Below are 17,553 nucleotides of genomic sequence, written 5' to 3' on the forward strand. Positions count from 1 at the left end.
TCTGTTCCTGCCCCTGTATCGGCACCAAATTCCTGCCCTAGGAATTTCATAAGAATAATCAGAAAACAATTTTCCCTCTGATTTACTCTCTTCTTCCTTGACATGGGAGGCATCCCACAACACACTTCACAAGGACAAGGCAGCGATAAGTAGGAATTAAACACAGCTACCACACCAATGGAGAACATAACCCACTATTGCGGCAAACCATTCCACTTAGAAATCTTTATCTTAGAACCATTTTTAAAGATTTTGTGTGTGTTTTTTTTCTCCAGAATATTATAACTACAACGGTAACAGATATACCATTTACCTTCAGTGCTACATCAAACACTACCAGGCATTGTCAAAGCAGATTACTAGGAAATAGACTACACAATCTATAAGAGCATAACCATATATCAACAAATCCATCATAATTATTGTGGTAATCATATTAACAGTTCCTGACTATTTAATAACTAAAGTATTCACAGATGCATACAAAAAAAAAGCAACCATTCACAATGTGTAATAAATTCCAGGCTGTGCACTAAAATTTTATATCTTTAGCACCCGTCTAAAATATGAGGAGAGATTTTGCACATCAGATCCTTTGCGGCACTCCAGTCTCTGTGCTTCTTAATCTTTAATATCAAGGCAATTAAAATTAATGACCACTCATACAAACCACTGTGGGCAGTGTTTCCTTGACATTGGTAGTTTGATGAGTTTACCTTGAGGTTAACTAACAAGCAAGGTTTAATTGGAGCAAAGGAAGAAAGGACCATCATCCAATCCTACCTTCACAGCTGCAAAAGAAATGGAGCTGGATCCACACATAATTTAAAAGATCCTTTTCAAATATATTTCAAGAAAAAAAAAGACTTTTTATCCAGGCTGAATTTGTCTGGAAGAATATGATAACTAGAAATCATACAATCAATAAACTGTCAGGATGGAGGAAGCCCTATCAGCTTGCCTGTAACAGCTCATGTTTTTACTGCTACTCCCAAGGTAATTGTAATATTATACTGATGTCTGCCCATTTCTGCTTCAAAACATTCATCAGGCTTTGGTGTCAATGGTAGTACATTTTTAAACTGTAAAAGCAGATAGGATCCAAAATTCCATGGCTGTATCGGATAGGAAGATGGATATATAATAATAGTAAGGGCATATCTGTAACCACAATGATATATTACTATGATTCTCTTTAGTTGGAAGATTTTGTTGCAATAAGAGTTGGAGCATTAGGTGTATCCTTGTGCTATTAACCTGAATTTTAAATGGTATAAAGGGTTTCAAAAGGATGGTATAGCTATTGCTAGCTTCACTTACTTTGTTGTTAAAATCTCCTAAACCAGCACTTGTACAATGTACTGCCTTAAAAGCTTACTGACTTTATTAAATGCTGCTCCATAGATTTGTTTTATATATTAAAATGTAAATGTGACAATAGAACGATTATAATTTTTAATGTAAGCACCAACCAATCTGGTTAGAGTTTTCACTACAGCATTCCAAGTTTTTAAGTAATTATTAGCAGCCATTTTATTCCATTCCTAATTTCGGCAGTTACATCAGGTTTATTTTGGAGACCAAAGGCTGTATTTTGTTAGCTAGCTGCCCTTCGTGGTGGCGTGCTTTGTACTCGGCGGCCTTCTGACACGGAAGCGCCGCCGCTGAGTCCCCGTGATATTTCGCGTAGGGGCTCATTTAAATGGAGGAGGCGGAGTGGCCGTCCCCGATGATGTAGAGGGGGCGGCCGCTGCGTCCCCAGCAACAGTGTCCAGTATACCTGACAGGCACCATTTTTAAAGGGCTTCAAGCCCTTCCATGCCATTTCACTGTTTAAAGGGACAGGGATATGCAAAAATTGTATGAAATTTTATTGACATTTCCAATACCCTCTCCCACCCCCCCCAAATGAATAATCGGATGATTTTTTTTGTCCTATTCCCCCCCAAAAATGTGAGTTTTCACTCATGACCTTTCACCCCCCCCCCGATCTTTATTCGTTTTGACCCTAAACCCCTTCCCAACATCCCCGCAATCAATCGGAGCGGTTTTCACCACTCCCCCACCCCTCCCGCCCTGACATTTTCAGTCCTCCTCCCTCCCCACCAGTGCCTTGCCTCTAAACTCCATATGGAGTTCCGAAGGCGCGTGAGTTGTGGCCGACGGCCGTAAAATCCGTGTAGGACAGCCATTGGGACAAGGTAAGTTCATCTGCATTTATTTTAATTGATTTTAATATTTAAATGAAGGCCCCGCCGCCTAGCAGGGGAGGGCGGGGGGGGTGGCCGGCCGCTCTGAGGCCTCGCCGCCAATATGCAGCGGGGCCTTCTCGGCATCGGGGGCCATGGCAGGCCAATCCTGCAAGTATTTTACAACCCTCCCCCACCCCCGCCACGACCCCCAATGTCGAAGGGCTTGTAAAATTCAACCCCAAATGAGTTCCTTTGAGAATTGGCTGGGAAAATATTTGTACAATGATCAGAAAGGGTTAACTTAGAATTTAAAATGAACAGAATGATTTATTCAGCTCATTATAGGTCAGGAACAAGTACACCTCACCTGATGAGTGGAATGGCAAGGTGTCCTTTTCACCTGCTGATGTCTGAGATTACATTCTTACTGAGGTTAAGCCATATTGAATTCTGAGAAGGTACCCTCCCACCCCAATATTTCCTCTCCTTTTTTGAAGGCTTACTGTGATACTGCAATATGATTCCACGGCACTGGAAGCCATCTCGCAGCTCATTTAAGTTTGTCATGTTTAGGCCTGGACAGTGAGTGTCACTGGGTTATTTGGTCACGTTGCACATCACATTCAAGTCCCAAAAAGGCAGGCACAGCATCTGTGGAGAGAAGCAACATGTCAATCTTTCAGGCACTGCCCTACCTCTAATAGTTTCTGGTTCTGGTGATGGGCATGCCTGAAACGCTGATTGGCTGCTTCTCTCCACAGATGTTGAGCCTGACTTACTGTGTGTTTCCAGCACGTTCTGTGTTTGTTTCAGAATTCCAGTATCTCCAGTATTATATTGTTTGTTACATTCAAACCCAATTCTGTTCTTGCCTAATATCTAAACATACATTTATTAGCAGTGGTCACTGGTATACCATTCAGGAGGAAGCATTAGCTGATGTTTATCCCAGAGGAACAGAGACCAGTTGGAGTATCTTAATGGGGCTCCATCTGGGATCAACTAATTCAGCACTGACAATGGACTGAACCTTCTTTTTTGGTTTGGTATAGCATTGGGCAATTCCCTTGCCCATATGACCCCATCAGATGTTCACACGGTTACAACAGAAAATGCCACAACTGTTCTTAGCTTAAAATAGTCTGATTTAACTTAATTAAATTATGAATATACCGTAAGCATTTAGATTAAGTGACATTTAAGAAAAAAAATGGTTTAAATTAATGTTTGGAATATTTGAATAAAAAGTGTGGGGGTGACCTTGGTTTTCCTAATCTAATCTTGGACTGCATTACTTCAGGCCTCTCCAACAATATAAAAAAGTGAATTTGTTTTGGAACTTTCTCCGTAATGAAGCACAAAAAGATAATGTGGTCTCTTTAATTAACAAAAGCCATCTTCTCTGCTGGAGCAGGTGCCTTTCCCTGGGCACATTTTCAGGCAATGCGACAGACAGTAAACAGTTCAGAAAGGCCCAATTGTGGGCACACTCTGTGAACTGAGTGACTGTGACTGTGCAACCCAAGTCGACTAGTAACAGAATCAGTGTCAGTAGCCTGCTGTATCTGAAGCCTCCAAATAAAAACATTTTGAACATTTGTGCATGCTGAGTGCCCACACGTTGTATAAGCTCCAGGACACAGTTTCTTTTTTAAAATAGACCAAACTGTTATCTGGATAATTTGTCACGTATTTTAACTTCTTGAAGCAAAATACGCACCCGGAGAAATCACACAACAAACTTGAATAATAATGAACAAAATATATATCTTCAATATGACAGACCGTTTATACTTTTTTATACAAAGTGGCTCTGTAATGTTAACCTGTTCATCCTTTGCCAGTAAAGCTGCTCAATTTATAGGCATTAGTGACTTAAATATGACGTAACTGACCAAAACCTCCCAAAAATCTAACAGGGAAGCAGTTGCATTCACATTTATTGGTATGATGCTATCCCCAATGGTTAGAAAAGTCTGGGAAGCTAAGAAAAGGGGGTTATACAGACTCTTGTACATACACAATTCTTTTTCAAAATGTTTTTCTGCCCTGAGACTTATCTGATCACTACAGAAGTTCTGTACTGGTAATTCCGAGTAAAACTAGTGCACTGCCAGTAAGGAGAGAGCAAGTGGGCTTCAGCTTTCTGTCACTGTTACTTTTTAGCCTAAAGGCTGTTTACAGTGGCAGAAAAACCAAGCTTGAATGGTTCTACTTGTGTATCCAATTTTTACAAATACTCAAAATTGCAGCATTTACATTGGAACAAAGCAGTCCCTATGGGTTAACTCCTGTCTGCCACAAAAATGGAGTACAAATTACGAAAGAAAAATCTACTTCTGCTTCACTTAAACTGTTTGTAAACTTAACTGGACTTTTTTTTTAAATCCATTCTCAAGATATGGGCTTTGCTGAAAAGGCATTTTTATTGTCAAACCAGGTTGCCTGGAAATGGTGGGCCATCTTCTTGAACAAATACAACTGAGTAGCTGTTTCGGCCACTTCAGATGGCAATTAAGAGTCAACCAACATTAGTGTGGAACTGGAGTTAGACCAGGTAAAGACAACTGATTTCCTTCCATAAAAGGACATTAGTGAACAAGTTGGATTTTTAAGACAATCCGGCAGCTTTATGATCACTTTTATTGATTTATTTGCAGATTTTAAAAACTGAATTCAAATAGAGTTGATGGGATTTGAACTCAAGGTCTCATGAATTACTAATCCAGTAACATAACCGCTATGCTACCATAACCTAGTGTAAATGCTGATGTCATAAATCATGAAAGCAAAGGTCAAGTGAATTTAGCTGCCATATCTGCCTTCAGTTTAGGTTTTGTTGCCTGGTGCATGCTACTTTTTATTGTTAACATTGTTTAATGTTATGTTGTGGTTTCATTGTATATTAGATCCGTTCTTGTACCTGCAAAGACCTCCTGTGCTGACAGTAACTGGCAGTGCATGAAGACATTCCCTCTAGGAAGTTGAAATGTATTGAAAAATAACCTATCATTGACAACCAGGTAATTGTGTCCTCAGTACGTTTTATAATGTTTCCAACAGAACCTAATTACAGAAAAGTACACTTGGACAGCAAAACAGTCCTTTTATATTACCCTGACTGAGCAGCAAGAAATGGATTAAAAATAACATGTAAATTGTTGCATAAAATGTAAAATTAAGGCTAACAAATTATACTGTAGCCATTGTGTAGTGGCACATTTCTGTATTATTTCCCAGTGCCTTCTGTCAGTAGTGCCAGTGCCTTCTGCAGTATAAATATTCACTATTCCTGACGCCCTGCAGGATACTCATCTGCTTCTGTAAAAAGCGCTTTCCCTCACAGGCAGAGTGTCTGTGGAACAGATGAGACAGTTTATCTGCAGCCAAAGCACAGCAGACATGGTAGTCTGCTGCAACTCTTGATGCAGGTCTCTTCCCCTGAACTTGAATCATCAGTCTCTATTTTTACAAAGAATATTTAATAGAGGGTTTGAGCATAATAAGGGACACCGAGTGAAATGCCTGTAATTCTTTTTTTTTAAATATGGCTGCACTTGGCTGCTAAGATTCAAATGCACATTTACTGATGTACATGTACTTATAAAAGGATACATTTTGGGAGCTGTATCCAGGGCAAATGGAATTTTATAGTGGCATTTTTAATGACATTTGTTCCTAGATATTCTCATACAGAATATTTGGATACTTCACATGTTTCATACAATGTTGATATTTAGCTATATTGGCTTAATTTCATGTGCTGCCCCACAAAAAAAACACACACATATGGCTGAAATTCTCTCTTGCTTTGTGCTTCTATTTCTAATTGCAGTAGATAATACTACCATTCTGTCACTGGGAGCCGTCCACATAGCGCGTTATCGACAGGGTCTTTTATGGTTTCTCTATTAGTAAGGGAGCCATAAACAATGTGTGATACAGAGGGAGTTCTGTGTTTTGTTTTTTTTAATGTTTATTGGTGCTCTCTAATGATCTGTCTGTACTCAGGTTTTTCATTAATCTTAACAGTTTGTTGGTTTATTTGAACCTCATGACTGTTATACCAGTTGGGTTTTGAAACCCAAGAAACTCTTTGATGCACATGTATAGGAGAAGCTGCACATATGTAAAAGGGGACATATATGTATGCATAGCATGCACAAAGAATATATGGGTGTGGACAGTGCATGGGAGGGAGGCATTTGTGTGTGGAGTATGAGGGTGGGTTATGTGTGTGCATCGTATGTGGGTAGAAGTAGGTGTGGGCCGGTTTTTGAAGGGGACATGTGTGCAGCAAACAAGGTTGCAGGGGTTGGGAAGGGGTGAATATATGTATGGTTTGTGAGAGGAGTGTGTGTCTGATTAGAGTCATAGAGAGATACAGCACTGAAACAGGCCCTTCGGCCCACCAAGTCTGTGCTGACCATCAACCGCCCATTTATACTAATTCTACATTAATCCTATATTCCCTACCACATCCCCTCCTACATTAATCCCATATTCCCTATTATTCTCCTACCTACACTAGGGGAAATTTACAATGGCCAATTTACCTATCAACCTGCAAGTCTTTAGCGGTGGGAGGAAACCGGAGCACCCGGCGGAAACCCACGCGGTCCCAGGGAGAACTTGCAAACTCCGCACAGGCAGTGCCCAGAACCGAACCTGGGTCGCTGGAACTGTGAGGCTGCAGTGCTAACCACTGCACCGCCCGTCTGTGTCTAGTCTGAGAAAGGGTGGGTGTGTTGTATGGAATATCAATGTTTAGAAATTGGAGACGAACACAAAATCAAATCAAAGATCCAAGTATCTATTAATCTGTAAAAATAGTGAATGTATTTTTGCCCTCGAGAATATTATGTTGATAAAATGCAATATCCACAATGCAATTCCTTATTATAAGAAATGGTGCTTGTGAATGGGACCAAATAGTAGTTTCCCCTTACCTTAGCAGCTTACCTTTGTACGCTTCTCCATCAAGTAAACTGCCACTAACCATAGCTGGCAGATTAGAGTGACATTGTACTCTGGGACTTCACTATGATCACTCACTTGAGAGACAGGCTCCCACTTCATTTGCTATATTGCTGCTTTAGTTGTATGTTTGTAAGTATAGCAACAATTCTTCTTCAAATGTGCACTTTCTAAGTCTGAGAACCAAATGTTTTTAGTCTGAAGTTGAGTATAATAGAACTCACACATCCACCATTGTTATTTGAACTGTTATTCTGCACAATTGGTGCAGAAAAATATATGTTGTTTAAAAATTCATTGTGTTTCATCTGTTTATCAGAAATTAAATATTATTTAATCAAAATCATAGCCTTTATTTGAGGGAATCAAGGAAGATATACTCACTAACAAGTAACTGTGATCAGTTAATTCAACAGAATGTAAAGTACACCCAAGAACTTATACATTTTTAGAACAATACCCAAGTTGTATAGGTTAACATTTTATATCTAGTTTTCCCTGTTCAGAAATCTGTAGTACCAGATGCAAAGGCTGTCTAGATTTTCATTATAGCCAGAGACAATGACATTTAGCTACCTATACACCAATTGCTGTTCCAGCAAGTTTGCTATTTCCATCATCATAAATTACCTGAGGCAGGTGAAGTACAAAGTTTTATTGTTGATTGTTTACTGATTGAATTTGACTTCTTGCCTGAATACTTGTGAAACTAGTTCCATTGGCAACAGTCAAATCCACAAAGTTATATGAATACAACATACAGTTAATAGACACCCCCTTAATAGGAATACTAATTTCGAGGGAACTTGTGCTTTGACACCAAAACATTCTCCAACAGCATTTAGCTTATGCAAATAATTTCCTTGTCAGCAGATACTCCCACTAACAGACTATATTGTAGTTTGAATGCACTTCTAAAAACCTCCTTTGCAAATAATAGCTTATGGAGGGCCCAACCAAATACACGGCACAATTTCACATACACTTCCATTAAGCAAATACTCAAGATTAATAAATAAAATTTAATAGATGTAGGTTATTCACTCAGCAGGAATTATCTTTTCAGCAGATCTTTTACGGATGACCTTTCTTCAAATCTTAGTTGGAACAATTGGAATAATATTAATTAATTAGCAAACCTCATGCCAGATTCTAATTATGCTTCTGAAAGTTCCTCTAGAGGTTAACTTGATCATTATGTCAAAAATAGAACAGAAGCCATGAATAGTTAAAGCACAATCCATTTAACCCTCAGCCACACCGCTTTAAATATATTATGAGCTGGAAGATTGATATGTAAGCCTCACAGAAGTCCAGGATTACTGTTTGTATCACCCTAATCAACACATTTCATCATTCTGAGTTTAGAAACAAGCCCAATACCCATGGCATCTAGCAAGCACCTTGATAGGTATAAATAGAGTAGGTGTCATGGTCAGTCATAAAGTATGATTTATATGTCCACAAGTGAGGCTGACTGGATAACTCATGAGCGACAAAGTCACAAGTGAGTTATGGTCAGTCTCACAAGTGGAAACACAAATCATGTTCCATGGATGCCTCTGACATATTTGATTTATACCACAGATTTACCTTATTACTTTTAATTTTTTGCATGTGCAATTTAAGAAAAAATCTGATACATTAATAGAGACTGTTTTGCAAGGAAAAGTGGGTTTAAGAATGCTCACTTTCATCAAGTGAGCTGCTTCACAGAACTCTCCAATGTGGTGACTGACCACCATCTTGAAAATCCCCTAAATAGGAATTAAGTAGTAAGTTTAAAACCAAATATGATTCCCAAATAAATTTACCAAACGGTCATATAGCAAACAAGAACTTTGGGAGTCTCAGTTTAAACAAATAGAAATAAATTAGTGGCTAGTCACAATATGGAATTAAAAGCTACACTTCCTGACTTAGAGGTAGTAAGTCTGACACTACTGCTTTAAAGTATAAAATGTGGCAGAAATGGCACACATATATGCTGTTGTATGGAGTGAAAAGTATGGACCAAACAGTAAATATCACCATGTATTACTGTGCCGTTACATCATTACACAGACCTAAACATGACAACTAGGTCCACAAGTTGGTGAGATGAGCTCTTTTAGGGAAGAATTCTGTTTATTTGGACAGCTCTCTCAAAGAGCCAGCACTGGCACAATAGACCAAATGGTCTCCTTCTATGCTGTAAAATTCTATGATTCCTTTTAACTGCACAAGACAGATGGGCACTTTAAATGCAGGAATTGTTGGCCACAGAAAAGTAATCTCAGTCCCAATACCTGAACCGTTATGAGTCTATATGCATAAATATATATTTTAAAACTTTAGTTCCCATCTTGTATAAAGGCAGACATTTCTTGATATGCAGCATAGACCTGCTGCATGAATTTCCAAGTAAAACAAAAACAACGGGATAAAAATTGTGCCATATTGCTATTTTATTTAGGAACACATTTCCACATGTCGAAAAATTAACTCCGGAGCTTTGGGGATGGCCAATTCATTGCACAACTTTAATATTTTTCATGCTTCATAAATATTTACATTTTGATGCAATGTTTAATTAATTTCAGTAATTTGCAAGTATTTTGTATAATTATTTTTTCATTGAACAAATATTTTCAATTACTCTATCTTCCATAAGTTTACATTTTTTGTTAACGGCTGTCTATTTTTTCATCTAGTCAACTGTGATACCAAGACAGAGAATAAACTAGATTAAACAAATAGCAACTCAACCATCAGTTTTATAGACTGTGAACAGATGTCTTCTAACAAAAAATATCAGCCAGTACACCTAAACCATACCATTATGGTTGAATTTGAAGTTATCGCATTGAACATGAAGGTTTCTACGCTACTTTTTCCAACCGTCTTCCAATATTTAACTTAGAGGTGGTATTTTCCTTTGTACTAAATTCAGAAATTGTATGGTGTCTCAGCTCACCTGTGATACTGTGATGCTGCACTTCTTTGCCAGCTCTTCTTTGGCTTCTTCACTGGGATAGGGATTGCTGAGGTGCGAGTAAAAATACTCGTTCAAGACTTCTGTTGCTTGTTTGCTGAAATTGCGTCGTTTTCGTCTAAAAAGATGAAAGACACATTTTGATTTTTCTTCTAATTTGACAATAACCAATTGTACTTCTCAATTTTAAATTTGACTTATTCTTCATACTCTTTTTCAAAAAGCAAATAAATGAATAAACCATGAAACAAATTCATTTAAAGGATATTTCATATTTTTCCCATTTCTGCTTTAATACCACAAACAGAATCAACATTCATTTTGAAAGTATTTCCAACACATTTTTAAACCTATATTAGCTAAAAATCTAAAAGTCCAGTGATGCAAATATAACACCAACTAGTGAAGGAACAGCCAATGAACAATACCTCAGTACGATAATGGCACAGAAAAGAACCATTAAACAACATCTAGGCACGTGTCTGAATGTAACTAAAGACACATCATCGATACTCAAAGACAACCATATAATTGGCACCTCTTTACATTCTGCAAGCAGCATACTTTTGGGAAGTGTAAGCAGAAGTTTTCAGTTTCAGAACTGAATCATGCTAAAAATATATCTATGGGCCAATTGACTCAACTGTGACCAAAGAGACAATGTGCCTGTGGAGACACTTGTTCTTGCACCCTTCAGGATTGCTTTCTCTATGCCTCTGGGGGGATTGGATGGAGGGCGCTTCTACTTTGTGCCACAATATGGAGCAGTGCATCATTCCCACAGTGCACAGTCTCTTTTGTTTCTCTGCAGCTTAACAATCAGTGCTCACTCCAGCACAGCACACCGAATCTCCCTGGAGTAACATTCATCTCTCTATTGTGTGACCATTCTTATTGCCTTGTTTATGCACTCTCCCCTTTAAATAAATCATTTTAAAAATGCACATCTGCTCAATTTAACTTGTATAAAGTTATTCAAATTCTCTAAAGACGTCTTCCAACTGTCTTTAATTATTATAATTTACCACACCTGCTGATGACCTGGCTGCCAGTGAAATTACTTGTTTGTTTCAGCCTCTAACTGTCTACAGGTGCAAGGTGTGCTGCATTAAGAGAATCTGTATATATAACAAACCAGCAGAGATCTTGATCTGCAGTTCAAAACTGTGTTATTCCAGTGTGACAAAGGCAGGTGTCTGTAATGGTGACTATAACATTGCTGTTGTGTTTGGTGCATAATCCTCTTGGAGGAGAATAACACAGGCTGGCCTGTAAACTTCTTACCTACCACACCAATACAAGGTGTTTAGTTCATGGGAAACATGGTAATGTCAAACAAAACAGTCACTGCTGGTTATGTGACAAGGTCTGAAATTGTGACTGAATGTGAACACAGGAGATGAAAAACCTTTTCATTTAAAATCAGTGTATTAAACTGTAAACGGAATGATGAAGGATCAATTAATCGTTTGCAAGTGCAAAAACACAAAGATTTAGTTCTGATGAAAGGTCACAGACCTGAAACGTTAACTTTGCTTCTCTCTCCACAGGCGCTGCCAGACCTGCTGAGTATTTCAAGCATTTTTTGTTGTGTTTCAGATTTCCAGCATCTGCAGTATTTTGTTTTTATATTGCGATTTAGTTCTTGTCCATTTCATATATAAAAAAGTACTACCTCTTTTCCTTCCCTTCTGCATTACAAAGAATGTATACGTGGCCTTTGCAATCATTCAAATTCAGTCCAAATGTGTTGAGAATGAAAAGAAAAATGTTGACATATTAGAGCTGAACCTTTTTTTTAAATTATCTTCAGCCGTTTATTCAGAATCATCAATCAAGGATAAAATCAAACAATGAACCATAATTATAAAACCTTTTCTGACCGAGACATAGGGAGAGAGATATTTAAGGGGGACAAAGTACACGATCAACACACAGAAAACAGATCGGACCATGGGTGGCCAGCCACCTTGTGAACTACATGTTTCCGTTAGAAACATAGAAAATAGGAGCTGGAGTAGGCCATTCGGCCCTTCGAGCCTGCTCCGCCATTCATTATAATCATGGCTGATCATCCAACTCAGTAACCTGTTCCCGCTTTCGCCCAATACCCTTTGATGCCTTTAGACCCAAGAGCTATATCTAACTCCTTCTTGAAAACATACAATGTTTTGGCCTCAACTGCTTTCTGTGGTAGCGAATTCCACAGGTTCACCACTCTCTGGGTGAAGAAATTTCTCATCTCAGTCCTGAAAGGTTTACCCTGTATCTTTAGACTATGACCCCTGGTTCTGGACTCCCCCACCATCGGGAACATCCTTCCTGCATCCTCCCTGTCAAATCTTGTTTAAAATTTTATAGGTTTCTATGAGATCCCCCTCACTCTTCTGAACTCCAGTGAATATAATCCTAACCGACTCAATCTCTCCTCATATTTCAGTCCTGCCATCCCAGGAGTCAGTCTGGTAAACCTTCGCTGCACTCCCTCTATAGCAAGAACATCCTTCCTCAGATAAGGAGACCAAAACTGCACACAATATTCCAGGTGTGGTCTCACCAAGGCCCTGTATAATTGCAGCAAGACATCGCTGCTCCTGTACTCGAATCCTCTCGCTATGAAGGCCAACATACTATTTGCCTTTTTTACCGCCTGTTGGACCTGCATGCTTACCTTCAGCGACTGGTGTAGGAGAACACCCAGGTCTTGCTGCATATTCCCCTCTCTCAGTTTATGGCCATTCAGATAATAATCTGCCTTCCTGTTTTTGCTACCAAAGTGGATAACCTCACATTTATCCACATTATACGGCATCTGCCATGCATCAGCCCACTCACGCAACCTCTCCAAATCACCCTGAAGCCTATCTGCATCCTCCTCACAACTGACCCTCCCACCCAGTTTTGTGTCATCTGCAAATTTGGAGATATTACATTTAGTTCCCTCATCTAAATCATTAATATATATTGTGAATAGCTGGGGTCCTAGCACCGATCCCTGCGGTACCCCACTAGTCACTGCCTGCCATTCGGAAAAAGACCCATTTATCCCTACTCTTTGTTTCCTGTCTGCCAACCAATTTTCTATCTATCTGTGGTTGAATACCAATGCACAAAATGTTACAATCCGTCGCAATTATATTCAATACACAAAATATCCACTGGAATAATTTTATTAACTGTAGCTGTGTGTTATTCTACCCTCTCAATGGCATAATGTTTGTGTTTTTTTTTTAAATCCAATTCTTGGCTGAGTGGCATGCTTTCAAAATCTCAAGACTTCTGTGATGCTCAAGAAAAAGCAGATGAATTCAGATCTGGGGAACCCTGGAGTGAGCATTAAATATTTTTCATCATTTGGAAAAGGAAACTGTTCTTCAAGTTATTCAGGTTCAGCGGCTTGCATTCTCCTGCACAATAACTGGTTACTCTTCTCCTGTGCTTGCATTCTGTCAGAGGAGCTACATATGTGAACTGTGGGCAGCAAGTAAGATAGAGGTTCATGTCTGCTTTAGAGTGTCAGCTTGGCTTACTGGTAGCGCTCTCACCACTGAGCTGGAAGACTGTGGGCTCAATTCCCACTCCAGGACCTCAGCACATCATTTTGGCAGATACTTGCATGCAGTACTAAGAGAGTGCTACATTGTCAAGTGATGCCATCTACTTGTTCAAGTGAATGTAAAACATTCCCATGCATTTTTTTTCCAAAGTGCAAGGGTGTTCTCCTGCTATCCTGGCCAACATCTCTCAACCAACAGCACCAAAACAAATTAACTGGTTATTCATCTCATTTCTGTTTCTGTGACTTTGCTGTGCATAACATGGCTGCCACACTTACCTAAAAAAAAACACTAACTATACTTCAAAAGTAATTTGAGGGCATGAATTCGAGGGGCCAGACGGCCTACTCCTGCTCCTAGTTCTTATGATCTTCTTATGAAAAGTGCCACATAAGTACATGTTTTAATCTTTAACAAGCTCCATTTGAGACTGGTGTGTTTGATGTTCATGGGTTTTGAAAATTAATTTTAACTCAATTTTAACCTCTATGACTTTTTCTCAATTTAGAGAAGTTCACTAGTATTCAGATCTATTTTTATCCCATGCTACTCTATAATATAGTAAATTTGTTATTTATGTCACACACTTCTTATTTGGGCATCAGCATTCCGTGACATGCAGCCCTGTCTGTAAACCAGTAGATGAAGCTTCATAAGTTCAAGAAACTTCAAATAAACTGATTTAAAACTGTGTCTCTTCATCAGTATATAACTTACTTTTTTATGATTCTATCTTTGACATGTTGGCCACATCTGAACTGGAACCTATATCCTCAAGAATAAAGTCTCTATTGCGGGTCAAATGAGACACATTATTATTCTTTCACAGGATATGGACATTGCTGGCTAGGCCAGCATTTATTGCCCATCCCTCTTCATGTACAGTCTGCATGGACATCACTATTTTCTATATTCTAGTTGGGATGGGTGGATGATTTTTCTTTTCTTTCTCTCCTTTATTCAAAGAAAATTATATTAAATATATACTTAAAATGAACTATGTATACACTAATGTTGCATGTTTTCCAAAAAAAGGACCCCACAGTTCTTGTACACAGGAAATAATTTGCGAACAACACTTAGACATAAGCACTCAGGAATAAAAATACAAGAAATATGCAGGAGGTAACATGTTTATAATAAATGCATTTTAGTGTTTAGATTCTATAACAGAATGATTTAGTGTACAATGTAGTAATAGTGCTACTTTATTTTTAAGAGTAACACAGTCTTAATGCACTGTGCAAAGCTAGCTTTAGAAATTACAGTTTAGTGTTTAATGCTGCACTCATGCTGTAGCTCCTGGTCTCAGATTGTTGGCTTTAATATCAGTTTCTATTTACACCGCCTGGCTGGAACTCCAATTCTCCTGCCCAGGAGAGAACTTCGTGCATGCTTGGTTACACGCCTGCGCCAAGCTCCTCTCCTAGGAGTTAACATTTAAATGTTTAGAGAGTGCAAATTCAAGTGTCTCACTCTGTGTACATTTAAATTAACTCCAGATAGGCTTATAAAGTACCCCAGAGATCCAAGAACTCCCCATTTTAAACTCATTCTGGCACCACACTAGAATTCCAATGCATGCACCCTAAAATACTGACCTGAATCAAGTTCATTGCAGAGGTAATACAAACACAAGAATACGCCTCAATTGTGTAAACAATTTTTAATAATACACACCATAAAAGTACACTTTTTAAGTAACATGAACTTTTATTAGTTTGTTAATTGTTCAGATTGCTGTCAACTTTTATGTAATCAGGTCACCTGGCTAGCTGATGTCTGAAACTTCATCATTTCTGTTGCCACATATTCAGCTCATTTGAGTATATATGTGCCAATTACGAACTTCTTTCTCACACTTTTGAGAGGTAAATAGAGCTATGCTTCACAATGTTCAGCATCCAAATTGTTAGCATTTACCAAGATCTGCAAAGCTTGAAGGAACAAATTGCAATGAAACATGCTCATCAGAGTTTAACATTTTAAATCACCGCACAATTTCCACAGCCATTCACATCACTCCAGTTTTACGAAAAACTAATTCAAAAAGAAAGTATTGAAAGTCAGGGAATTACAAGTGATAATCTTCCAAGAATATTCCTTACCCTCAACTTATTACCAAAATCGCTCATTTTTAAACACACTGATTTATCTGCCACTTTAAACTGCATTTTCAGAAGGACTATGAACATAGAATAAAACTGAATATCAAGTTTGGTGAAGTTCCATTACAGTATTTACATACTGAGTTTTGAAGAACAATGGGGCCAATAATGCAGTTCCAGCCTCCCCAGAAAATGAACAGGATACTGAAAGAGTGCCAAGGTTGCGGGGATACAATTTTCAGCAGCTTGTAAAGGGCTGCTGACACGTTGAAGGAACAATTCCTTGTTTGGAGGTGTGTGGGGTGAGGGAAATAGCACCCAGCAGGACAGAGGCAACAGCAAATAATGCAAAAATACATTAAGAAAGGTCCTATTAGATCAGGAGCACACAGGAAAAGAAAGTTAAAAATTATTCTGAAACCCTCTCTTGCAGCTCCCATTTGCAATGTACACTGAGTAACTGGAGTACTTCTCACATTTCTCCTGCAAGATGGTGAGCTGGTTGCAGTAGAAATGGGGCCAAAAAATGTCTTCACTCTAACTCTGCCAAGCTTCAGCCTTGATAGATATCAAGCAACAAGTCAGAGGAGTGTGCAAAGGTTGACACACAAAGCACAAATGGGCAGAAGGAGCCGGGGGTGCAAGATAACAAGGGACATTGCTGATTGGAGAGTAGGCTGCACAGCTGCATGTTCCATATCTCACAAGCCTTAGAAACATAGAAAATAGGAACAGGAGTAGGCCATTCGGCCCTGCTCTGCCATTCAAAAAAGATCATGGCTGATCGTCTAATTCAGTACCCTGTCCCCGCTTTCTCCCTATATCCCTTGATCCCTTTGGCATTAAGAAATTGTTTTTACAAGGATGTGCAAAGCAACAACTTGCACTTATAAAATACTTTAATGTCGGAAAACATCCCACGGCACTTCACAGAAATGTAAGAAGAAAAAATTGACACCAAGCCAAAGAAGAAATTATTAGGGCAGGTGACTAAAGCTTGGTCAGAGAAGTAACTTTAAGGAGCATATTGAATGAGGAGAGAGGTGGAGAGATGTCGCAGTTTAAGGAGGGGGTGCCACAGTTTACGGCCGAGAGAACTGAAGGTACAGCTGCCAATAGTGGGGCAAGGGGCGTGGGACAAGAGTCAAAGGTTGGAGGAACAGAGTTCTTGCAGGATTATAGGTCTGGAGAAGGTTAGCGAGGTAGCGAGACGATGAAGTGATTTAAATATAATAATGGGAATTTTTGAATTCAGGCATTGGTGAACCAGAAGCCAATATAGATCAGCAGGTACAGGAGTGATGCATGACTTGGACTTTGTCACAGTTAGCATATAGGCAGTAAAGTTTTGGATAAGCTACAGTATATGGACGGTGGATTAAGGAAGGTTGGCCAGGACAGCATTGGAATGGTCAAGGGAGGCAACAAGAACATGAATTGCATTTCAACAGATGAAGTGAAGTGGGGCAGAGACAGGGGATTTTATGCAAGTGGTTTTTGCAATGGAAAGGATATAGGAACACAGGAGGAGGTCATGAAGACCTTCGAGCCTGTTCTGCCATTCAGTTAATACCTGGCTGATATGGGGTTGAAAACTCAGTTCAGAATCAAATAGGACGCGGAGGTTGGAAACAGTTTGATTCATCCTGAGATAGTGGCCAGGAAGGAGGAGGAGGATGAAATTTGTAGCGGAGGGCAATGACACACTGATTGGTCTTCTCAATGTTTAAGTGGAGGAAACTGTA

At 39.0% G+C, this 17,553-nt stretch overlaps 1 protein-coding gene across 6 annotated transcripts in view; it reads right to left on the reverse strand.

Annotated features, from left to right (window-relative positions):
- Window positions 1–17,553, reverse strand: part of pbx3b (pre-B-cell leukemia homeobox 3b) — a 266,799-nt gene that overhangs the window by 20,641 nt on the left and 228,605 nt on the right. For all 6 annotated transcript variants that reach the window (XM_068012461.1, XM_068012457.1, XM_068012462.1 and 3 more), the window contains exon 5: window positions 10,126–10,261. In XM_068012461.1, coding sequence (XP_067868562.1) covers window positions 10,126–10,261 — 136 coding nt within the window. The remainder of the gene's footprint in view (window positions 1–10,125; window positions 10,262–17,553) is intronic.

This window comes from Heterodontus francisci, chromosome 32 (assembly GCF_036365525.1).
Source record: "Heterodontus francisci isolate sHetFra1 chromosome 32, sHetFra1.hap1, whole genome shotgun sequence".
Taxonomy (NCBI): Eukaryota; Metazoa; Chordata; class Chondrichthyes; order Heterodontiformes; family Heterodontidae; genus Heterodontus; species Heterodontus francisci.